The 26,086-nt window shown below is 43.9% G+C and overlaps 1 protein-coding gene across 1 annotated transcript; it reads right to left on the minus strand.

Moving 5' to 3' along the window:
• Nucleotides 1-219: 219 nt before the first annotated feature.
• On the minus strand, nucleotides 220-26,086 carry ANP32B (acidic nuclear phosphoprotein 32 family member B). Its single transcript, XM_087419428.1, has 7 exons — nucleotides 25,792-26,086; nucleotides 15,948-16,097; nucleotides 11,975-12,097; nucleotides 6,152-6,341; nucleotides 3,396-3,520; nucleotides 1,962-2,031; nucleotides 220-672 (listed from the first exon to the last, which is right to left on the minus strand). Exons 1-7 carry the CDS (start codon nucleotides 25,843-25,845, stop codon nucleotides 605-607), a joined length of 780 nt encoding a protein of 259 aa, XP_087275554.1. The 5' UTR covers nucleotides 25,846-26,086; the 3' UTR covers nucleotides 220-604.

Raw genomic sequence — 26,086 nt, forward strand, 5'->3', positions numbered from 1 at the left:
CTAGTATAAAGACCCCAAAGAGACCAGTTCTTTAGTGTGATTTAACATGAGCTTACAATTAAAGTCTAGTTTAAAAATGTAAGCATACAACTAAGCTTTACCAAATAGGAACGTGTTTATTTCACTTAAATTCTTAAAAATAGTTTTTTGGCAGTTGTCACATAAAACGTCCTAATGTAAAAAAATTTCATTAAAGAGAAAAGCATGAAAAAACAGACCCAAAATGTTAAGATTTTATTTACAAAGCTTCTTTGTTGTACAGAAAGTAAAAATGCTGTTACAATCTCGGTGTAACTGGTAGCCACAGAAGGTTGACTCACCAATCACAGCTATCCATGCTACAGCAAGAGTCTTACACGAAAACCTAACAACGCTTACAATTTTGTTGGGGTGAAGTCCCCAAGCTTGGTGGTGGATTTCCAAGAGGGACTAAATGGAGGAAGGCGGAATGTCACAGGAACTGTTCTTTGGCTCTTTGGGTGGGTGGGTGTCCTGGGGTTTGTATCACAGCTACCTTTTTTTTTAATTATTAAACAGCTACCAAATCCATATGAGCAGTCCAACCAATACTGAACAGTTCTTTTTTTGCAGGTTATTTGGGGTCTTAATCATCTTCTCCTTCATCATCTGTTTCTCTCTTCCTCTTTTCACCTTTCCCGCTTTCTTCCTCCTCTGTACAATAACAAAAATTCACTTTGAGACAAGTGGAAAGGCATTTTGCTTAAGTTATTGCTAACAGAGGTAAACAACAATGAATTTTTTGATGGTTAGGAGATTAAAAAAAGATGTTAAGCTTGATCAGGTCGACAGGTTGTTAATGAAGAGGTATTAATTTAAAAAAGCATAAACAGTGACCATGGAACCAAGAAGGGCAAAATGCACAGCAGCATCTCAAATCACAGAAAAGGGAACCCAGTTTTCTCAATTTTAAGCTGCTGTCTTCCAAATGTTTCTTACACTTTTTGGTCCCAACAATTAGACATTAGCAGTTATTAAAATGCATAGCAAGGACCTTGGAGTTAGCTAGCCTGTTTCTGAGCCAGGCTAACAAGTGACCCTGGGCGGGCCACTTAACCTCTTGAAGCTTGTTTTCTCGTCTGTAAAATGGGGACAATAGTACTGACTTTATGAGAGAGTTACCCCCAAGATGAAATGAGATAACACAAAGTATTTAGCCTAGAACACGGCAAGACTCAAACCACAGCAAGTTAATATCAACTAAAAAGGGATTTCTTAGACTCCTTAGGTATCTGACACACAGTGACCTACACATTTTTTTGTAGTTCTGTTTTTTTCAGCTAGTAAAAATTCCTGGCTAGTTCAATGAACTTAACTAAATCTGCATTCAATTATGTTCCAAAAAGCTCTTTGAAGGCAGGGACCAGGTCCTAACTATTGCTGTAGCCAGTGTAAATTTAGTCCAGTGCCTGGCACGGAAGGCAGATGCTGAGACAGTCTGAACCAGTGGGAAAGCACAGCAAACAACCTGTACTCTGACACCTACACAAGCGTGAGAGCCTGTACTTTCAGTGAATAATAAATAATAGATGTTTCGCTGGTTTTGGTTGTGGTAGGGAAAGGAGTAACACTGATAAAATTGGAAAGGTGCTATTTATATATTCTGCAAAAATTATGATCCAATTATTAAGACTTTTTTAAATGAAAGAATTCCAAAACACAGAAATCTCATGGCTGGCAGTAACCCAAATGATGGGGCCTAAAAACACATTTCCAGTGTGGGGACCAAGGACTAGGCCTCCCGCTCTCACACACGGATTATCATCACTGTAGAGCAGGGGAGCTGTACCAGCACAGACACTGACAGGGCTATACAAGTGCCTGTGAAGACCACCAGGCCAAGGGCATTTTATTTTCTTCTCAGTGGTTACAAATTCTAAATTAATGGACATTTCCCCCCAATTTTTAACTAAGGAGGACCAAAGTGCAGGCATTAGACCCACCTTCATCTTCATCCTCATCCTCATCATCTTCATCTTCATCAACTTCTCCATCATGTCCAAATTCTTCTTCCTAAAGAATGGTAAATAGCATACCATTATTAGATTAATTCTGCCAAGGTGAGAAGTACAAAGAAAAATATAATCTGCCAATAAATGTAACAATTCATCAAGGAGAAAACTGTTACGTTGTTTTCATCTACTTTGACGTACTGAGATTTGTTGATTTTTCTTATGGGCTTAATTTAAACTTTTCTTAAAAAACTGCTTTTTCAAAATGTAATCATTTTATTTGCCAGACATGTTTAATTAGTATGCAACTTATAAGGGATAATTCAAGAAATGACTTTAAAATCTTGAATTTCAAAGCAAGTTTGGACAAAGATGTTTATATTTCCATTCTTATGAAAAGCTTTTTTCAGGAACTTAATTTCATTAAACACCTACGAGATTATACTAATACTCAGCCTTACTTTTGCACTACAAAAGAACATGCTTTTTGATGACATCTAATTTTCTTTGCCTGTTTTCACAGACCTCCTTGAGGGTCACAGTTAAGCCACTCCTTTCCCCGTCCTTCTACGGCACTCAGCTGCTCAGATACCACTCTACTGGGCATCCCATAAACTAGACGACCTGCTCTTTCGGGGCAGGACCACGTTCTTATTTCGTTTTGCATCTGCAACTCTTCAACACAGCATATAACATACTTACTGAATTAAGCTGCATACACAAGAGCAAGTTCAGACTCGGTAAACATACCCTTCCCTTCAACACAACAAAGGGACAGACAGACATCAGTTCTCAACGTTTCCAGTTTTCTCACCCTACTGAATGAATACCTGACTTGTTGCTTCCTCCCCAAGTTAAAGGGTCAAAACTTATTTTGCAGAGCCAAGCACTGTGTCTAGTTAGCATTCAGTACGCATTCCAGTTAGTATTTACTAAAAGGGGAACAAGAGCTAATTTTTTTTTTTTTGTGAGGAAGATCAGCCCTGAGCTAACATCCATGCCAATCCTCCTCTTTTTGTTTTTCCTGAGGAAGACCGGCCCTGAGCTAACGTCTATTGCCAATCCTCCTCCTTTTTTTCCCCCAAAGCCCCAGTAGATAGCTGCATGTCATAGTTGCACATCCCTCTAGTTGCTGTATGATGTGGGACGCGGCCTCAGCATGGCCGGAGAAGCGGTGTGTTGGTGCACGCCCGGGATCCGAACCCGGGCCGCCAGCAGTGGAGCATGCTCACTTAACCGCTAAGCCACGGGGCCGGCCCAGAACAAGAGCTAAATTAACCAGACTGATATTAGTCTATTCTCAAGTATACTAATTTCTTCAGGAGGCCTTTTTATTTCTTTCTTCCTTTTTTTTTTTTTTTTTTAAATCCACACTTTGTTTTAATTACAGACAGGCAGCAGGGCAGCAAACAGAGTTGCACTGACCTCCCCACTGACTTCGTCTTCGTCCTCTTCCCCTTCTCCATCTTCATCTTCATCTTCATCCTCTTCATCATCAAACTCTTCCTCCTCACCATCCTCATCCTCTTCGTCCTCCTCATCTTCTCCTTCTGAAAACAGTCCAGAAGGAATTCATTGACTACCCTTGCTGTCCCATGGGGCACACCTGCTAAGGTGCTGGGGAGCTTTGGGTTGGTGCACAGGATGAATGCTGGGCTACACCAATGTCAGGGGAAACCATGAAGTGCTGTCACCCTGTTCCTCCCAAGCTGCTGCAACTCAGTCCCTCTGTCTGACAGAGTCCCATGAAACCTGGAGGCTAGGAGTCCCGGTGGACTGGATGCACACCACAATACTTACTGATGAAATGATACAACTTCTGGGATTTGCTTCAAAATAAGGAAGGGGCAAGCGGGTAGGGGAGTGTATGTATAAAACAAGATCAGCCACGAACCAGTAATTGCTGACGCTCAGTGACGGGAACATGAAAGTTAGCTTTACTGTTATTTCTACCTTTGTCTATGACTGAAATTTTCCATAGTAAAAAGTTACCAATAAATAAATAAAAATTAGGCTCCTTCTCTAAGGTAAGGGTACCACCACAAAACCAGCTGCTCAAATCAGGAACCTGGGCGACACTGTCACAGGTGGTGGGCTGGCGTGTGCGCACAGGACAGGCAGGCTGGCTGAGAGGCCCCTGCTCCCCTGCACCTCTGTGCACTGGTGCGGACCTCTAGTCAAGCATCCTGACCCATCCCGCTCCTGGAGCTCGCTGTGCTCTCTTGTCTCTGCATGCGCTTCCTTTCTTCTCCACGTGGCTAACACTGACTCAACCTTTCAGTCTCAGGTGAACATCACTTCCTCAGGCTGACCTGCCAGACCTCCTAATCCCAGCTCATACGCTCTCACATGAGCACCTGAGGCTTCTCCTTTACTGCACGCTTCGCTCACTTGTGAACATTTAGTTAGCTATGATTATTTAACATTTCTCTTCAGACAGTAAGCTCCAAGAGGACAGAAACAATGTCTGTTTTTTCTTTCAAAACTATTTTCCACAGTGCCTGGCACATGGGCAATGCTCAAATATTTGTGCCTCACTGATCTTCGCTCTCAGGAACTGCCCCCCGCCCTCCAAGGAATCTCCTTTACAGGCTCCTGCACATGTGGCCATTCGACCTGTCTAAGGTGAGCTTAAACAGACAACAGAGGGACAAATGTTTTCCAGGAATAACTGAGAACCTGCAGTGAAGGGGGTAAGTGACTAAACATTTGGAACAAGGTGAGACGTCCTGCTGTGTCTACCTGACCTGTGTCTCACAGCCCATCTCTCTTTGCCTAGTCTCAAATCAGCTGCAAAATGAAGCTGTGAAATGTTTCCAGAGTACTACACCACTGATCACACCCAAGCTGCCTGATGTTTGCATTCCTCCACTTTTCTTGACTATTTCTATCCTGTATCTTTAAAGAAAAGACATTTAAAATAATGCTTCAGGGGCCGGCCCGGTGGTGCAAGCGGTTAAGTGCACGCACTCCACTGCGGCGGCCCGGGGTTCGCTGGTTCGGATCCCAGCTACGCACTGACGCATCGCTTGTCAAGCCATGCTGTGGCGGCGTCCCATATAAAGTGGAGGAAGATGGGCATGGATGTTAGCCCACGGCCAGTCTTCCTCAGTGGAAAAAAAAAAAAAGAGGAGGATTGGCAGATGTTAGCTCAGGGCCGATCTTCCTCACACACACAAAAAAATAATGCTTCAGATACAGTAGCACAATCAATTCCAGCAACATCGGGAATTCTAGGAGAATAAGTTTTCTTCATGCTGACTGATGTGAAAACTGATCACTCTGCTTCCCCTAAGTCACTTGGAGGCAAGAAACCATTTACCCCAAGTGACTCAGAGTCAACGAGTCACTGTGCAAGGAAAGCACAAGCTATCAGGAGGGATATTTTGGGTAGAAAAAATACCAAGATTCTTAAAGATAACTGGATACAAAAAACCTTGATCAAATGTCAAAAATAAAAACTATATTCTAATTCCATTTTATGGCCAGAGATTATTTTCCTTATTAATGAAAAATGGAATCCAACATATAGTACTTTAAAATCATTGCCTTATCTCCAGTCATATATCGAAGGCAAGAAAGCTATTTTATTCATATTAGGATACGTGGTACATGTACAAACATGCACCTCGTACCTACTAAGTGTGAATAAAGAGATAAAAGTCTCTACTCAAGAAGATAATCGTAGCATAGCTGAAAGGACCGAGATGAGCAGAGTGTGACAAGTGCTATGAAAGAGGTAAGCGAGGGGATGCTCCAGCAGGCACAGGAACCTAACCCAGCCCGCTGGCGCCAGGAAATGCTTCCTGAAAGTATTAAGGATAAGTACGCAGTAACCAAGAAAGGGGAACATCTAGGAGAAAGGCAGGAGACAGGAGAAGATGGTCCTTTTGGTCAACTGTAAACCACAAGTACTTCAATCAGTTGGAGCATCGTCTATGATCTCTAGGCTCCAAATTCAAGACTAATTAACGAATGAACCAGTTTTATTTTGAATCATTTGAAGGCTTCAATGTCCCAAGAACTTATTAAAATTAAACAGAGGTCCTAGCTCCAAATTTAATGAAAGGCCTACCTGCATGGATATAAATTATTTTTCTCAATAGCAAGAACATTCAGCAGCTTTATCAGGACCTCTGAAAGGCAGAAATTAGGTTCACTGGATGTTAACGCCCACTCACCTTCATCCTCCTCTTCTTCGTCCACACCATCCACCTCGGCATCTGAGTCAGGGGCCTCTCGATCCTCTCGGTCATAGCCGTCCAGGTAGGTCAGCTGGGGCAGGAGCTTGAACACGCTCTCTCGGTAGTCATTCAGGTTAGTAACCTCACAGTTAAACAGATCCAGGCTTTTCAGACAGTCCAATTTTTTCTGAAGAAAAGGATCAAAAGAGACACCTCCTAAACCAGAGGAACGTAAGTAACAAAACTCCTCTCCTGAAGAGGTAAAATTCTAGGCTCTGTATTCAATTAGCAGCTACCCACTCAGCCTTGTGCACAGGAAAACATTTCAAGTCCTTTGCAACCTTTATACCAGGCCACTAGATTTCAACTAATCTTTCCCTTCTACATCTACTCTCAGAGAACTGTCTTTTTCTGGCAGCATTAATAGTCAAATATGAATTTGAAATAATATTTATTAAAACTGAATCTTTTCATAGTCTGAGACAATCAAATAGTGTTTAATTAATAAATTTGGTTCAAAACTAAGTTTTAACATCTGAGTAATCAAATGGCCAATAAGAACCTGCTGGGTATCAAGCATTGTCTTCATGCTCTAGGGTGGTTATATCAGGGGAAAAAAAAATCAACAAACCAACCAACCGACCAATCTCAAGGTGCTTGCGAGTTCTACTTGGGGACACAGATGTGAAACACTAGAGAATGGACTATAATCAAGCACGAGGTGTGGGGATGCGGAAATTTTACGGAAGACAGGAGTCAATAGAGGCTGGGGAAAGGAGGGGGGACTCAGAGTTCAAACTTCAGAAGTACGAAACAACACACTCTTCTTTTTTAATTTTTTGGGAAAAGATGGACACTATTACCAGGCCTTTCTGATGTAAAATTATGATTTTACCATACCTTGAAATTTTGTTGCAATATCACCTTTGTTTGGAACCTCAGCTTCATCTATCTAAAACAGTTAAGATCTAAACATCCGGCCCAAGAAAAGTTTTCTGAGTAGCCAAAGTGGATAGGAAAATGGCCATGTATTTTATATTTCACTCAGATCTTCACGTTATTACATCAGTGTACTAGTATTTCAATCCCAGATCTATTGAGTTTTGATTAAGGGTGCATTAAGAGATTGGGAGGGCAGTGGTAGTGTTACAGACAAGTAAGGAGACAGCAACAGGAGGGAGAGCAGACTCTCTCAGGGAGGAGAAGAGGAGGCAGTTTTTATAAAGAGTGAACACAAATGTGCACTGCTATGTGGCCTGGGGCCTCGCAGAACAGGGACAATGGGCCCAGAGGGCGTACAACTACACAGCTTTATAAATTTAACTTTTAATGGTTCTGAGGCAAGAGAAAAAGCTTGGTATTCTCTAAGAAAGTAGTACCAAAAAATATATATATTAAGAGGATCTCTGTATGAAGTTGCAAACAATAAACGTTGATCTTTAAAGGCTTTGATGCTTTTTTGGGAAAGCTATTTCAACATTCACAAGGACCTGGCAAGAAATGCAGATGAAACAAAATCTTGTCTCCAGGACCTGAGGTATCTGTACAATTCTGGAGAGTCACAAAATGATTTGAAAATCTCTGCGCTAAAGCAGGGCTGCAAACAATGGTCTGCTGGCCCATTCTGGCCTGCTGCCTGTTTTGGTAAATTAAGTTTTCCTGGAACACAGCCACACTCATTTGTTTACTTATTATGTATGGCTGCTCTCACGCTACAATGGTAAAGCTGAGTAGTTGTGATAGAGACTGGCTGGCCTACAAAGCCTAAAAGATCTATCTGGTCCTTCAGAGGAAAGGGTTGCTGACCTCTGCACTTGCATAATCTTTATCTTCCTGACCAAAGAAGAGGTTCCCACGCGTGTTTTATTCTCACTGAGCAGTCCTTGGGAACACAGACCCAGGCAGGGAACACAGAGAAGGGTTACAGCAATGGGCAAATGTACTCCTCAAAACACAAATGTACAACGACCCAAAGAGTTTGTGGATCAAATGATGTGCTTATGAAAGTCAGTCCCCTGAGGTCTTAAGAAAGCTGTCCCCAGCCCTTCTCATCGTAGGGGGAACTGCTTTTATGTTGTGTAGCTTTAAGATTACGTTATCTCCCAGGTGTGACGTCTTGCCAAAGAGGGAAAAAATGCTGAAATATCACCCCACAAAACTAGCTAGCATACTGGAACTTTCTTCTCTTCACAAAAAGGTTGATTCTATACCAGCTAAGACAGAACCACAAGTAAATTTAGTCAGCTTTCCCAAAGAGGCTCAGTAAAAAAATTCTTTGCTCAAGGGAATGAGCCATTTATTTCTCAAAATTATTCCCTAGGAATGGATGCACAAAAATGCACACAACTCCTGATCTTTAATGCTCTCCAGTGCCCCAAGCCCTTTCTCTAGTTCAGTTGACTATCCCAGTACACAGGGCCTCCAAGGCTCTCCTGTTTCTGAAACCTGTGAAATCTGTGCGATTTTTGGCTACTTGTTTAGAAAGGACCCATTATGAATAATTTGGACATTCCAAACAGTATGCTAGTAAATGAAATGAAAGCAAATAACAACAACAAAATCCCAAATAACTGTAGTACTCTAGAATTGTTTAAAGTAGTAAAATTGTGCTTTAAGGCCCAAAATACACTACACACAGATTATTCAGGATCCCATTGTAATGTATAAATACTGTTAAAAAAAAAAAAAAAAGAAAAAAATTACAACTCTACCATACCAGAAATTTGGCCTAAAACTAATAGGCTAGCCATAATAAACATTAAACATTTTATTAACAATAATTTTGCTTGCCTTCTTAGAATTTAGAAGGGCTTTGGGGGATGGTTTGGATGGCCCAGGTCTCTTAAAAAAGGTGTCCAAGGAAGTTTGAATTGATGCCTTCTTTGTCTCTCGATTAATGTCCCTGTAGCAAGCAGAGGCATTCACAATCATTGCATTGACTGTAAGAACTGGGCTCAAAGTAGACGGTGTTTAAAATGTATGTGGTTAATGAGGATGAGGATGGCGTTTCTCCCCACTGAAGAATACTTGCAGACGTCAAAATGGACCCAACATCTCCCCCCTTCTCCTTCTCCTACAGTTTTATTTTATTCCAAGTTATAACTTCAGCAGACCCACCTGGCACCCCCAGGAATCTGAGGAGCAAGTTCAGGAGAATGGCAAGAGCTCAGGCTTTCCCGATAGCCCTGGGTATGCAGCACTGGGGCCCTGTCACTGGCTGGCCAAGTGTGTGACTCTGGACAAGGGATTCAGCCTCTCCCAAGCCTCAGCTTCCTCAGGAGTGAAAAGAGGGCCAAGCTATTTCCAGACCCGTTGTAGAAATGGTCTTTGAGGATTACTAATGAGACAACATACACAAAGCATCCACTACAGTGTACGTTACTTAACAGACCCTCCAAAAATGGTAAATACAACAATAATTATTTCTCCTTCTTCACTGTCCCGGGGGGAAATGAGACTTTCACAGCCACCAAAGGGCCCTCGTACATCACTGACCAGGTCAGGAACACCCCAGCAAACGAATGCCACACAACGTTCGCTCCTGCTCCGCCTGCGTGCTAGGACACCGACAGAGGCTGCTGATGGAACCTCCAAGAGGACTGGGGTTGCCATGCGAGTTAGGCAATGGCCAGTGATCCAGCATGGAAGTACTACCCGGTACTGTTCTCAAAAAAAAAAAAAGGGTTCCAATGCTTACAGTGACCCTGATTTGATAAGCCTGTCACTAACACATAAACAATCAAGGCTTAGTGTAGCCTGTCCGACTGGGAGACAGACCCTCATCACTTTATCTGGTGCTCCTGTTGGAATTCCCAGCTCAGGTCAATTTGGGTATGGAATAAATTTGTAGGTAAAAGAGAAGAGGTCCTAAGGGCAGTGGAGAGGATAGTGGACTTGATTTGAATCCCCACTCTGCCATTTCTCCTGTGGCTGGTGAGTAATTATTCAAGTTCTCTGACGCGGCTTCCTCATCTCTGACAGGAGGACAGTCACCCTCTCCTCCACATCATCCAAGGATGCAGCGGGCAGGAGTCACTGTCCCTGAATACAGCAAAACCCAGTAAACGTTTGCTTCAACACTGGACATAGGAACTGGTGTGGAGGAAAAGAACAGAACTAGAAATATGAAGGAGTCAAGCATCTGAGTGTACCTAAAACAGAAAAAATGGGCAAAATTCACGGAGCACAGGTGAGAAAGAGGCTCCCAAGATTTCTGAGAAATATGAGTTAAATGTGGCCCACTTAATGAAAGGGACTTTGTAAAAGGTGATTAAATCTACAGTGGAGCAGAGCCTCAATTACTGATTAGAAGGAAAAGATCCTATAGTTATGGCAGGAAATCCTCTTCATTAAAAGAAAGTCACAATTTCACTCTATCTTCTCTTAAAGTATCAACAGAGCATTCTGTACACTTGATGCGAAATCCAATACTTTAATACAGTGACATCAGAAGAGCAGAGAAAGATGCCTTATCCTCTTGGGTTCTACTCTTCTAGATCCCGAAAGACAGCTCCCATCTGCGGCATAACCCTTCCCCAGTTAATGCTCGCAAGTTAAGTCGAATGGAAGTACTGACTTTACGTACACCAGTAAAAACGGAAAGAAGCCACAGGCTTCTCTGGGTAGTATAAAACAAGTCTGAATTCCATGAGCCTTATTAAAATGGAATTCTACCTCTATGCCAAATTTATTGAATGTCATATTTAGGGAAATCAGTCATTTAACAATCTTGAATTCATACAGATTTCCAGGTGGCGGCCAAACAGGACAGCCTGTGGGGCTGTCCCACACCCTGCATTAACCTATGCCTCCAGAAGCTCCACTACAACTTCCACACGGACTGGCCCCCCATTAGTACAGCTTCCCAACTTCCAAAGCAAAGTAAGTGTATTACCTTATTTTATTCTCAGAACTCCTAAGTGAGGTAAGTAAGGCAGGTATTATTATGTTCCCTGCTTCATAAAGGAGGAAACTGAGGCCCAGAGAGAAGAAGCAATTTGCCCAAGGTCACACAGCAAGTCTAGAACCAACTGGCACTTGCTTAACTTTCCATAGCTTATCCCAGTAGGTAAGACTCAGGAGGATTTGGGGGTTCCCATGCAAAACTTCAGGCAACAGTGATCCAGCTAGAGCACAAGATCATGAATTAGAAGATCTAAAACTTATTGGAGCTGTCCTTGGACTGTTCCATTTATAATTCAGATATGCCACACAATATAAATAGCTTTTTCTATAAAAGTATAGAATAGCTTGCTAGTCTGGAGAAAAAAAATTTTTTTTTGTGAGAAAGATCAGCCCTAAGCTCACATCCATGCCAATCCTCCTCTTTTTGCTGAGGAAGATTGGCCCTGAGCTAACATCTGTGCCCATCTTCCTCCACTTTATGTGGAACGCCGCCACAGCATGGCCTGACAAGTGGTGCGTTGGTGTGCACCCAAGATCCAAACCTGGGCCGCCAGCAGCAGAGCGCGCGTACTTAACCGCTACGCCACGGGGCCGGCCCCTGGAGAAAAAATTTTAACACAGATGTTTAAGGCTATAGTCAATACAGAAAATTTAAAAAGGACAAAAAAGAAAAGACTTCTCCTTTGAAGGAAGCCACCACAATAATCAGGCAGAGAGAGCAAAGCCACAGGAACACACATAACCAGAGAGGTCCTCACCCATCTTTAAAACTGGGCTCCTTCTATAAAAAGCATTAGAATAAAAACTCCTCACTTTCTCGATCAATTATTATTTCCAGTCATTTCCCTCACTATAAAGAAATATGAAAATGAAAATGACCAATACGTCTTGGTTTCCAAATTCTCAATTACTTACCAGAGGTTCCAAGGTGCTGATATCTTTTAGTTTATTTCCACTTAAGTTTAGATGTGTGAGATTTGGAAGTTTTTCTGCTAACATGTCCAGACCTCCAAAGATTCTATTGTCACTGAGCTCAAGCTGCAAGAGAAAACACACACAGCACACACACAAATACACACAGAGAAACACGTATCATTAAGGTGTTATAAATAGCACATACAATTCTCAAATACTTATCAAGGTCAAATGATTTCTATTTTTATTAGGGCATGTATTCATTTTGTTTGATTAAACCCAAATAATTAGTTTACAGATCCCAGCAACATTTTGGGAGAGGAAGAGAGACAGGATAGAATGAAAAGAGTTGTGTTTTCTTAACCAGCTGCTAATTATAAGTTTGTTAGAGAAGTGGCCCCTAACATCAGTGAATATATTTTCTCACCTAAAAAGTGGGTCAAAGCAAATTAGAATTCTTTGAGAAGTTGCCAGAAAGGGTAAACGGTCCATGCATTCTAAGCAGCTTATTCTGCGTGCCAGGCAAAGACTGCAATGCCCACTTGAAACCTAATCTGGTTCTGTACAGTCCTGACGCATTGTGGGGTTCTAGATCTAGAAGCCACTGGGGAATGTTGCTCTGAAGGCTACAGGAGTGGCACGGGCCACAACACAAGGCCTTAAGCTCCATGACCTCAGGAAAGGGAGAGGGGCACCAGCTTCAGGGTTGACAAAACCAACTCCCCAGAGGTCACTCCTGGCACTAGCCTTTGTAAGAACCTGCTCTAATTTCTTAGCTGCAGGTCAAGTAGCACGGCAAGTGGGGTGCCCAAGAAGGGAAGAGCCTTCACCACGAGTACTAGAATCTCAGAGGGAAAGAAACTGGAGCCTGGAAAAATAAGATGGTCGAGAGCATCTAATTCAAACTCTTCACTTTGCACATGAGAAAACTTAGGCCATGCAGCTGGTTTCAATTCTCCATATTAAGTGCCAACAACAATGGTAACTGTATCTAACCCCTACATAGTACTTAAGTGCCAGGCACTGTTTGAAGCACTAGAAATACATGAACCCATCTGATCTCACAATAACCCTATGGGGTAGGAAGAACTGTTGCCCTCACTTACAGATGAGTAAAATGAACTACAAAGAGACTACGTAACTTGCCCAAGAGCACACAGCTATTACAGTGGCGGACCTATGATTTGAAGCCAGGCAGGCTAGCTTCAGAAGAATCCATGTGCTCCCTACAATGCTATATATCTGGAATAGCACAAAAAGTTCATGTTATTTAGTCTTTGGCATGCAATGAAATGAACTACATAATGCAGAATAGAGGAACTTTTAAATAAATATTCACTGAAAGAACGAGTTTAAAAAACAACTCAAGGGGCTGGCCCAGGGGCACAAGCGGTTAAGCATGTGTGCTCCACTGCAGTGGCCTGGGGTTCGCCAGTTCGGATCCCGGGCACACACTGACGCACCACTTGGCAGGCCACACTGTGGCAGCATCTCATATAAAGTGGAGGAAGATGGGCACAGATGGCAGCCCAAGGCCAGTCTTGCTCAGCAAAAAAAAAAAAAAAAAAAAAAAAAAAAAAGAGGAGGATTGGCAGATGTTAGCACAGGGCTCATCATCCTCAAAAAAAAAATACTCAAGCCTGCTGCTTAGATGTCATTAAATATTTCAAAAGAGGAAAACATAACATTTCAAAACATTTTTTCCGGGCTGGCCCCGTGGCTTAGCAGTTGAGTGCGTGCACTCCGCTACTGGTGGCCTGGGTTCGGATCCCGGGCATGCACCGATGCACCGCTTGTCCCACCATGCTGAGGCCGCGTCCCACATACAGCAACTAGAAGGATGTGCAACTATGACATACAACTATCTACTGGGGGTTTGGGGAAAAAAAAGGGGGAGGATTGGCAATAGATGTTATTAGCTCAGAGCCGGCCTTCCTCAGCAAAAAGAGGAGGATTAGAATGGATGTTAGCTCAAGGCTGATCTTCCTCAGAAAAACAAAACATTTTTTCCTTCCAATGGGATATTCCAGTCAAATAGCTAGTCATGGTCTAGATTTAAAAAATACAAGTCTATAATCAACAAAGACTCAAGTGTTAGCTTTATTGAGATTTTAGTAAATCAAAATAGACTATTTCTCTTGGTTAGAATATCACACATACTTAATAGTCACATCCTTTTGACATGAATATCTCTGGGAGTAGAGACAAGGCAATCCACCAAAGCATTTAGTGGCATATTTATTTTGAAATGAAATCAATGTGTAAATTTAGGAAATCTGTGACATTTATACACCAAAATTTCTTTCAGAATCTGTTACTTGTTAAAAAAAAATCTGTGCTCTAGGGTAGGAAGAAAATCAAGTCCATATCAGCAATGAGAACATCCAAACTGCCTTTAAGTTTGGTTTATAGATCTTTCTGTTCCTCCCTCACTAACCCTACAAGATAAATGACTAACAAGACTTCAGAGGGATTTGATAAAGCCTCTATGTAGATGGTCACCGATGCACTGACTTGCTGAACAAGTGTGATAGTACACAGACCACAGTAATTCGGGAAAACGTATCAAGATGCTAGGAAAACAGAACAGAAAACACATAATAGGGATAAGCTAACAATCAAGTTTATGCAGATAGAAGCTAAAAAGCCATCAGTTGTTCAACGGGCTAATCAGAGCTTCCAATGTCACTGATAACCCAGGATTACACTTGAACCTCTAAAGTAGATATTTATCAGAAGAAAGGGCAAAATTTACAAATTTAAATATAACAGGACTCTTTCTGATAGGATGCAATGTCACCCTGAAACTCATGAAGACTGCCTGAGCATTTATTACCTAAATAAGGCAAATAAGTAACCACCACTTCTGGTTTTTAATTTATGTACTTAACCAAAAACCAAATCCCTCCCAGAATTCAAGATACAGGAACAGCCTACCTACCCTTTGCCTAAATAAACAGATTTCTTTCTGTGTGTACCTTTGTTTAGATAAAGGTTCAACTTAAATTCCCTAATAAAGCAAACACCCAAACAGTGGAGAATTCTGCAACACTTAAATGACCACATACTTTTCGTATGTAACGGAAAAGGTACCGGGTTAGGAAACAGGAGACATGGGTTCTAGTTTTGTCTCTAGCACTAACTACTCTTGTGGGTGGCTTTAGGCAAATTACTATACCTTTCTGGGTCTATTGCTGTACCTATAAAATAACGGGCTAGGTTAGAAGATCCAAGTTTCTTCCAGTTTTGACATTCTGGGGCTGACAGTTAAATGTGCAAAGACACGAGAAAACATTTTTTTCTTGAAGTTTTTTTTGGGTGGGGTGGGGGGCACTGGAGGGGGACAGTGATTGGTTATAATTAGACCAATAAAGCACTAACAATGGGCCATGAGATAGGACAGGGAAACACAGTAGCTTTGTTACAATGAATTCTTGCAGTCAGTCACAACACATTTTAAACTTCCTACTCATTAAGAATTACATAACAGGTTTGAATTATCATAGACTACAAATCTGAAGTCTTTACACTCACCCTTAACAAACCTAAAACATAAAGAGTGGGAGGCACTTGTGGTTCCTAAACCAGAGTATACTAAGAACAAAACGTAGTTAACATTATAACAAAAAATTTATAATAATTAACAAGGAATAAATTATTCACAAAATAATTATTCTTCAGATCTACTATTTACTGAGCATCTAACATGTATTATTTCCAAACATCACAGCAATTCTGCAAGCTCAGGTGGTATCACCAGTTTACAGGTGGGGAAACAGCCTTAGCAAGATGAAGTCACCTGCAGATGATCACCCATCAGGGAAATGATGGAGCTGGAATTCAATCCCAGATCTGCCCAGGTCCAAAGGCTATGTGCTTTTTGCTGCATTAAATGCTTCCTTAAAGGTAAAATCATATATTTTCCCCTTCCCAGGATGGTTCTGTCTTTTACTGTTAAAGAAAAAGCACTTACCTTTTTCAATTTAGGTAGTTTGGGGAGATTTGAAACTGAAATCAAGCCTACATTTATTAAACTGAGGAACTCTAAGTTCACAAATTCAGCAGTTAAGCCCTCAATTTTCCCATCATTTGATTTGCAATTGTCCAGGACAAGTTCTCGAACCTGAGGATGACACGAGAGGGGGGAAAAAAAAAGACAAGTTTAAAAAAACATACAGAAAACAAAGAACAACGCAAAAATTCCAACCATAAATACTCAGCAAACACCCACATGTAGGGGCAGTCTCTACTTAGACCTAGATCAGTTATAAATAAATGAAAAATGATTAAGCCTTTAGTAACAATATACTAATAGATATCAAGGGTGCAATGTTACACCATGGTATAAAGATTTAAACTCTACTTTCCAGAGACAGAAACTACACTTCTTAAGATATAAGTGAGGAAACTATATCCCCCTTATTTCTTTTTCTCAGGTCTGTTCCCCAAGGGGTGGCTTTACCTAACTACAAATACAGAGTAGCTGAGTCTACCTCAAGGCCCAGAAGATTGACACAGGAAAAGAGGAAAGCTTTACTTTTCCTATCAAGATCATTAAGAGATTTTGGCTACAGGTTTCTGCAGTACACATTTCTACTCCTAGTTTTATTAATTTTTACTAAGATTATCTTGACACGAGGAAGGAATCAAGATATAAGAGGCCTTAATTCAAAACAAAGATCAATTTGGGTTACATGTGAGAAAGATATTTCTAGGGGAGAGAACTGTTAGACATTAAATTAGGTTGCTTTTTTCAGGCAATAACATCTCCTTCTTTGGTGGTCCTAAAATTCAGAATTCAAATCCATCCAAGGGGGTCACATCTGAAGATGGTGAATATTGATTATTTAATAAACAGTCTACTATGTGACTATCTACCATGATTAATCCCTATTGCCATTCTTGCTCTGTGGTTGACTCTGAGATTTGCAACTTTTTAACACGTTTTGATCAATTTACAGTAATGCAAATTAACAGCTTTAACTGCCAAAGGCATTCATGCAGCAAATCTACCATGTTTAATAGCATTAATCAAACTTGTATACGGAAGGGAGATGCTGATGGTTCTAAAATGAGGACAGGAGCTAGTAACATCTTCAACCCCCCACACAAAATCCAAAGATACTACTCTAGTCATTGCTATGATTTATGGAGAACTTACTCTTCATCCCCCCTCCCCCCATTTACAGAGAAGGAAACAGGTTTGGAGAGTCAGTGATACACACAACACCAGAAACTCTTTACTATTTCTCACTACCCTACTACCTCTTCAGAAGCCCTGGTTTCAGGATGCACGCAGGCCCATTATACCTTTTCTTTCTTTCTTTCCTCCCCTCTGCCATTCTTGCCTCTTCAGATGAAAATCAGAACATCTGAAAACTTAAGAGGTGGAGCCCAGGAGAGCTGGGCTCCGGAGACAGATGCCTGCGGTCAAACCCTGGCTCTGCCACTTACAACCTGCGTCGTGACCTTGGCCAAGTCACTTAACCTCTCTGTGCCTCAGACTCCTTGTCTGTGAAGTGGAGATAATAGTACCCACCTCATAGAGTTGTAGAGAGCAGCGCTTGGGACACAGTAAATGCTGAGAAAGAAACCTCTGGGGAAAGGGAGTAAGGGAATGACAGGGACCTTCACTGTTTACTTTATTCATATCTGCACTAAGTTTTTTACAAGCATGTATTTCCTTTGTATTAAAAAAAAAAATAGGGCCGGCCCCGTGGCGTAGCGGTTAAGTGCGCGCGCTCCGCTGCTGGCGGCCCGGGTTCGGATCCCGGGTGCGCACCAACGCACCACTTCTCCGGCCATGCTGACGCCACGTCCCACATACAGCAACTAGAAGGATGTGCAACTATGACATACAACTATCTACTGGGGCTTTGGGAGGAAAATAAATAAATAAAAATAAAATCTTTAAAAAAAAGTAAAACCAACAAACCATAAAAAAAAGGTCAACTGTAACTGCCCACCCACTAAGTAGTATACTGAAATACAGCTAAAATGTTTCCATTTGGTTTGGGGCATTTTCTACGATTATATACAGAATGACACTAATATGCCAAAAGCCAAGTGAGGAGGAATTAGAGTTGGCCATGTTGCCTCTTAAGCCATTTTGCCTCTCAGTTCACTTGCTGAAATGGTCATCAAAAACTACCATAAAGCATTCAAACGTGAGTTAGAACATGTTTGCTGAACCAAACAGCAGAAAAGGAATCAAGAAGGGGAAAGTGGGAGAAAAAGAAAGATGTTAAAGTGGTTCAGGGCCAGCCCGTGGCTTGGCGGTTGGGTGCGCGTGCTCCGCTGCTGGTGGCCTGGGTTCAGTCCCAGGCACGCACCAACGCACTGCTTCTCTGGCCATGCTGAGGCCACGTCCCACATACAGCAACTAGAAGGATGTGCAGCTATGACATACAACTATCTACTGGGGCTTTGGGGGAATAAATAAATAAATAAAATTATTTGGAAAAAAAAAAGAAAAAAAGAAAGTGGTTCAAATTTGCAGGTTTAGTTGTTGGGTATGGAAGACGGAGGAGAGGAATTGAGGTTCTGGTTTAGAGAAATGGGAACCATGTAGCTAGATGGAAAGAAGGAAGGCACAGCTTGTTGAGGAGGTATGTAATGAATACCACAAGGGATATCAAGCTTAAGGTTCCCAGGGGACGTCCAGGTAAAAGTATCCCCAGGCAGTCTGGACACGGCTGGAGTTCAGGGGAGGTCTGGGTTATTCTGTATTTGGGTGTCATCAGGGCAGAAGTAGAGGCGAAAGGATGAAATTCCTAGGAAGAAGACCGACCCTGGGGGATCCTACAAAGCAGACTTAAGAAGAATCAGGAGCGGTACCCCTAAAGGTAAAGCATTAGTTTCAAACTCCCAGAAAGGTGTATGACATAAGGCATGAGAAGTTATTGAAAAAGGACTGAAAAAATTAGAAAACTTAAATGCCCATCAACAAGGGACTCATTTCCAGGATATACTGTGGGATGAAAACTGTACAGAATGTATGTTATTTATGTAACAGATCACACATTCACTTTCTTACACGTATATAAAATTTCTCAGGGAATGAAAATGAGCCGCTGGGAGACTTTTCTATAGAACTTTATTTAGTATTTCAATGATGAGAATATTAATCTATTAAAAAAATAAAGGTAAAAAAAGTCACTGCTAGACTTTAAGCTTCATCAAGCTTCATGATGGCAGGGTCGTGTCTGTTTTAGTTACCACTATATCCTAGTATGAGAAAGATCCTTTACAACTGTTGAATGAAGAAAAAATGGTCACAGGTTTGTCAGAGTGCTGCACAGGGTTTGTGCCAGGATTTCAGGGGAATCAGCAGATGATGAAATACAAAGAAAACTTGGATTAAAAAGATCCCGCTCTCCGATTATAAGCCTAATCACATAATGCAAAGCATACTGTTTGTCACTATCATTTTGGTATATTTTTTCAGTCTTTCTTTGTATATTTTAAACATAGGTGAGATAAAACTATATTATTTAGCATACTTTAAAATAACAACTCTGAATATTTCCTAATGGCTAAAGAAATTAAAGTGTATGGATGTACCATAAATTACTTTACAATCCTCCCTACTGAACATGTTTCCAATTTTCCCTATTATAAATAATGCCATAATATCTTTTTATGTAAAATTTCTTCTGTAATTAGGATTGCTTCCTCACAATCTATTGCTAGGTGAAAGAATATGAAATGAGTCTCTGTTATTGACTTACAAATTCTTTATTTAAAAGGCAACCAACCTCTCTTTTAACACTTACTGCAAAATTCTCTTCCAATTTATTTAACTTTTAATTTTGTGACCTTTCTTGATATATGAAAATTCTAAGTATTTGCATTTATCTTTTTCTTGAGAATACTGTTTTTACCCCAAGTGAGGAAAAAATACCCCAAAAGAAACACTGACAAAAACCAGACAAGCCATAAAAAATACAAATCATCAATAAACATAAAAAATTGTTCAACTGTAAGTAGTAAAAAGTGAGTATTAAAAGTGAGATCTATCATGCTACTCTTGTTGGAGGTAGGGCAGCTCTTCCTGTGGAGAAGAGAAGGCTAGGAGGCGTTCAGGTGCAGGTGAGTTTACAAAATGGAAGAGCAAGAAGCTGAGGGAATACACACCTGAGACCTTTAATTTTCTCCCTGAGTAGGAGGCAACAGAATTACTGGGGTAATTTACTGGGGTGAGTAGGGCAGAGGGTTGTACCGCTCAGCAGAGGACGCACGTCCCTTGACCTTTGGAAGGCCAAGGATGTAGTAAAGAAACATGCTACCTCCAGAGGCAGGGTAAGAGGACGAGCTACTGGGGAATAAGCACAGAGCAGAGTGGGAATTACTGTAGGAAGCAGAGACCATGGGAGGGCCCTACTTAGGGCTGAGCCTGAGGATGACAGGTCTGGAAAGCCGGCCATCACACCCTTCTAGCCTGTTTAAGGCTCTAAGCAGGACCTTGGTGAAGTGTTCTCAGGCATTGTGTCAGCAGCATTTGAGATAACTAAGTCCTCTCTCTCCCCCACTCCTTCCTGATCGTGAGGGGATCCACACTGAGGGAGCAGGGGTGGGGGGGAGGTGTCCATATAATCCCACGGCCTCCCAATCTAGATCCAGAATAAATGAGAGGTTCTAATCAAGGAGAAATGGCCCTAGTTTCTCCTTCACAAGAGGAAGAAACAAATCCCCAAGCCTGCCAGGGCTATCATCTAAGGAGGGAAGGCCAGGCAGGCACTCGTGCATTTGTGTGCACAGCTTAGGCAGCTATCTGGTCCAAGGTAGACTTAGCCGGCCTTCTGCTCAAAGACCGATAGCTTAACTTTTGGGGCCCAATTCACTCTTGTTCATCCCTCATTCTCCAATTAAACTAGCTTTTTCTCAAACATGAATTTAAACATTTAAAAACTAAAACCAAAAATCCATACTATTTCTTACTTAACTCTTGTTTCTGTTTTTTATAGCAATCAGCAAAAACAGCAGTGTTTTCTACTACTTTTTCACTGAAAAATCTGAACTCTATTGTAGCCAAGTTAGGGGGATAGGAGCTAGGGGGCCAGAGGTGATCCAGGTGATCTTCCTTTCATCCTCTCCAATTTGTGCTCACTTCCCACTCCCCCAGCTACTCTAAAAAAAAAAAAGATCAATTTTACCTAACTGGTTGGGTGACCCTCCCCAATTATAACAGGTATAATTGTTATGGGGGGGGATGGAGGAATTAAAGGTCATTTTGAGTTATCAATTCTTTACACGATTATTGTAGTAAGTGAAATAATCCAAAAATGTAGAAAGAAAAAGTAACTCCTGCCATCCTTGCCAACTTCCATCCTGAGTTAACCAATGTTCAAACCTTCTACCCTACTATTATTTTAAAGAATGTTTTCAAAATGACAGAACAAATTTATGTTAGTGGTTCTCAGATGTGTTTAGGTGGCAGAACTGTTGGCATGAAGCAAGGAAACACCCATATCCTACTGGTGGGTAGGTAAAGAAGGGAACCATTCCGAAATGCAATTTGGCAGAAGACAGAGATTCACGTGACAAGATGTTCATTTCAGTGCTATTTAAAACCGCAAAAAACTTCTAACCACTCAATGGGGATGGTTAAACTATGATCTAGGCAGACATTAACAATGACGTTGTAAAATAATAAATAGTAACATGGAAAGATATTTACTGTATTATATATGTAAAAATAAAATCAACAAGACAGTATATGCCTCGATAACATTATCTGAGTTTGGAAAAAATTAAACATTCTAGTAGACTATACACGAGAATGCCTAGATGGTAGAATGTGTGTGTGAGAGATTTCTATTTTTTTATTTTTGCTTATCGATATCTAATTTTTCTTCAATGAAGATGTATTACTTATACAAGGAAAAAACCCAACTAGTTGCCATGCAACCAATTAGAATATCTCATTGAGCTCCAAATTACATCACAATAGACACAACAACGGATGCCAAAAGTTGGGGAAAACAATTTAAGATGTAAACTGAGGGCCGGCCCCGTGGCTTAGCGGTTAAGTGCGTGCGCTGCGATGCAGGCTGCCCGGGTTCGGATCCCGGGCGCACACAGACGCACTGCTTCTCCGGCCATGCTGAGGCCGCGTCCCACATACAACAACTAGAAGAATGTGCATCTATGACTTACAACTATCGCTTGGGGCTTTAGGGGAAAAATAAATAAATTAAAAAAAAAAAAAATAAGATGTAAACTGAGGAAAATCTAAATTTTTTGAACAAAAAACTCAAACACAGCTAATATCAAGGATAGCTGTCCCGTGATTCGCAGTTATTAACGAGGTGCTCATAACAGAGTGGCATATTTGGTGTAACACAAGGATGAGAGCCTCACATAAAGAACACGGGTTTTTTCCAGTTTTGAAATATGATAAATTTGGTTTATATCTCACTACTGCACATCATTGTCTCTTTTCACATCTGACAATACCACCAATTTCTGTGGTGTATATGGCATGTTCTAGAACTGTACAATTTGTTCTCAGTGAGGTAACGGACAATACAAATATTTTACATAAAATATTTCCTATCCTTGCCTATAAGATATTTTTAAATGGTGATTACCATTCTTTATGAAGATTATTTTAAAACGCCATCTTAGGCCATTTTTTCCACTATGAGAACACAAGTCTGATATCAAGAGCTGTTGTGGACTTGGAAAAAATTGAATTACATGTTTCTTTACAAGTCTCCCCTTAGGGAAATAAAGTACCTGTGTTTACAAGGAATAAGGATATAGTAATAGGTGAAGTAAACCTATTATCTTGGTCTCAGGTACTTTGGCCAAAGAATACAAGAAGGTAAAGTGTTACCAGGGTCTTCTTCAAACCCCAAAACAAAAACAAAAGCCAAAATCACTTATGATCAAAGCTCCACTTACCCTCCTCCTCTTAGATCTCACTTGATGACATTAAGGTCAACTATAGGATACACTATTGTGCATTTAAGAGTCTCCTGTCCATCTTATAACAGCACATTCAATGAAGAAAGGGTTCTTCCTGTTTCCCCAAATGACAAGAGCCTGCAGGATCCCCAATCCTGAGTAGGCCAGAGAACAGGGCCTATTCTCGAACAGCTAGCCCCACAACACACCTAAGGAGCCATGTCACCAGCTGACTTTGGTTTTAAAAGATCTTGGAACTACTCATTTGCCCTAAGGATGATGCTTTTGTGCAAAACACTTTAACTCTTAAAATTTCCTTCTAATTCTACAGCATTTTTTTTCCTGAAAATGCTTCAGTTTTAGGTCAAAGCTTTCCTCTCCTAAGAACCTAACTGCCACTGGTCTCAGTCTCCCTGCCAGAGGCCTGGGGGAGCCTTTACCCCCCCAGTCTGGGCTGGCTCCCACAACACTCTCCTAAGGCACATAACATGCACCAGCGCAGCAGGCACCACCAGGTCCTGAGGATTCAGGAGGGAAGGGGCTGCTCTGTCTTGTTCACACTGCTTTTACAGGCCCTGGCATATTGTTGGTACTCAAGTGTTTATTTAATAAACCAGCGGATTCTGTAGGCTAGCGCTGTCCAATACAGTACTCACAAGTCACTTGTGGCTTTTGAGCACTTGAAATGTGGATAGTGATCTTTTACTTTAATTTTAATTAAATAGCCACATGACTGGCCCATCTTTGACAAGCGAGTAAGGCATAAGTCGACTACTTGAAAAATTAAAACTCGCACATACATATGTATTTTAAAAAGCAATATTATTGGTTATTTCATATACGAAAAAAATTACTTATAGTGGGAATATCAACCCAGTTTTATTTCCCAGAGGGAACAACACTGCTCTTACCGAGTATTTTAAGCGTTTTAGTTTAAGCACATTCAAAGAATTCAAATTCTCGATTTTAAAGCACTTTGAAGATCCATGTGCTACTTTTCTTTTGGAAATTTTGGCTAAATTTAATTAGTCCACATTCACCGATCTGCAGCTACGCAGTCATAATGCCAACGTCTGAAATGAGCTGCTCCTCACAATGAACGACTCTTCAAGTTTTACGGCGTGAAGACGCCGAACGGTTCGATATACTAGCACGTGGCCGACACAAAATGTCTGACTGATGGACGGCAGGGGCGACTGTGGTCAAACCTCAACCTTCAAACCCGGGGGAGCGAGTGGAGTCGCCCACTCCCTCAGGTCCTCCAGGGGAGCGAGGGGCGGCCACGCGGTGCGGCCCACCCCGCACTTCATTTGTGGCGACCTCAAAACCCTCGTGCGCACAAGGTAAACCCCGGTGGACCAGTTTCCACAAGTTGGCAACTTGTTACCCACGGCGACCTGACTGCACGAAAGGCGCGCACCCCTGGACCGCGGCGGGCGGGGGCACCTCCCGCGGGCCAGAGCTCGCCGCTCACCCGACGAGCGGGCCTGGCGGAGGCGCGGCCTCCCCGCGGGGGCCGGGGAACAGGGCCCCGCGCCCGGCCTCGGGAAGCCGCCCTAGTTCGCGGGGCAGGCCGGAGCGGAGAAGAAAGAAGCGATTCTTAAAGAGCCGCCCGCCTCACGCAGCCGCGGCGGGCGGGCGCCGGCCTCGGTCAGCCGCCCTGGAGCACGTGCGGGGCAGCGGCCGCCGGCCCGCGAGCCCGGCCGAGGCCCGCCAGACCCCGGAGCCCGGCCCGGCGGAGCGGCCGCCTGGCGTTGCCCTTTTAAGAAGGGGGAGGGGATGGCAGCGCCCGAAAGGAGATGAGGCGGCGGCGGCCGCAGCGCGCGGCTCCCGCCAGTGCGAGCGGAGCCCCGGCGCGGCGGGCGGGCGGAAAACAAGCCGCGGGCTCGGCCGGGGAGCGGCGGCCGGCAGCCCGCGCCGGCTCACGCGGCGGAGGGAGACGGGCGCCCGCCAACATGGCGCTGTGTCGGCCGTGGCGCGGCCCGGCTGGCGCGAGGAGCCGCCGCCCGCCCACACCGAGGGGCCAGCCTCCGGGGCAGGGGCCCCGGGCGGCGGCGCGGGGGGGGGGGGGGCTAGGCCGCCGCCACGGCCGACCCGACCGGCGCCCGCCCTGGAGGCCAGGAATGGGGCAGGCCCGGAGGGCGCGAGGGTAGCGAGGGGAAGGGGGGAGAAAGTTTTATTTTTAGGCTTGAAAAATGGCGGGAACCGCATCCTTTTTTCAAACTTGGCCTCGGGAGGGGCGGCAGTTGCGCCACCTCCGCCGCCCGGGCTCGCCCCTCCCCCGCCCCGCGCGCGCCAGGCCGCGCCCGCCCGAGCCCCCCGGCGCCCGAGGGGGCTGCTCGCCCCGCTCCGTGGCGAAAGTGGCCCCCAGCCCCACGGCACCCGTCCTCGGCCGGGCTGGCGCCAACCGCGGCCCGGCCGGAGGAGCCCCTGACCGAGCCCCCTCCCCGGCGGCCCGGGGCGCGCGGAGCCCGGTGGCCCGCGGCGGGCCCAGCCCGGATGGCCGCGCGCCTCCTCGGCAGGCCCGGCCTCCGCCGGGCCGCGCATCCCGGGAGGCTGCAAACATGGCTCCCAGCGTTACACAACCCCCTCCGCCCTCCCTCGCCACCGGCCACACGCACACGCGCTTGGCGGGGAGAGGACCGTGGCGGGCGAGGAGCTCCAAGTTTGCTTTCCCCCACCTTCCCCGGACGGCCGCGGGCCCGCGGGCGCCAAAGAGTTAATCCCCGCGCGCTCGCTCCCCCCTCCGCGCCCGCCCGCCCGCCTGCCTTCCCCGTCCGAGCCCGCGAGCTGCGCCCTTCCCGCGCCGCGGCCGGCGAGCCCGAGCCCGAGCCCGGGCCCCGCAGGTGGCCACCATTACATGCAAGTCATCGGGGGAGAGGGCGCCCGCGGGGGGCTCCGCTTACCGCGGCCGGGGTCCGGTTCCTCAGCTCCAGGTGGATCCTCCTCTTCATGTCCATGTTTCCCTCTTCCCCCCTCTTCAAACTTAACTTTCCGCGGCGGGGGCGGAGGGGGGAGAGGCGTCCCGGCCTGCGCGGCGAGGGCCGTCGGAAGGGGTCTGCTCGCGGCAGAGGCCGGCGGCGCGGTCCCGGGCGGCGGGCGGCGTGCGGGCAGGCGAGCGGAGCCCCCGGAGCCAAGTTACTCGCGGGAGCGGAGAGAAACCATGGAGGGAAAAGGGGGCTGGAGCGCGGCGCTGGTCTC

Source organism: Ceratotherium simum, chromosome 29, assembly GCF_057802395.1.
Source record: "Ceratotherium simum simum isolate JZ-2026a chromosome 29, ASM5780239v1, whole genome shotgun sequence".
NCBI lineage: Eukaryota > Metazoa > Chordata > Mammalia > Perissodactyla > Rhinocerotidae > Ceratotherium > Ceratotherium simum.

Excerpts from the sequence above, each read along its gene's own strand:
- ANP32B (XM_087419428.1), bottom strand. The coding sequence starts at position 25,845 with ATGGACATGAAGAGGAGGATCCACCTGGAGCTGAGGAACCGGACCCCG. Across the intron at positions 12,098-15,947 it reads AACTACCTAAATTGAAAAAG|CTTGAGCTCAGTGACAATAG; the intron begins GTAAGTGCTTTT and ends TTTCTCTTGCAG. Across the intron at positions 6,342-11,974 it reads TCAGCACCTTGGAACCTCTG|AAAAAATTGGACTGTCTGAA; the intron begins GTAAGTAATTGA and ends CCTTTTCTTCAG.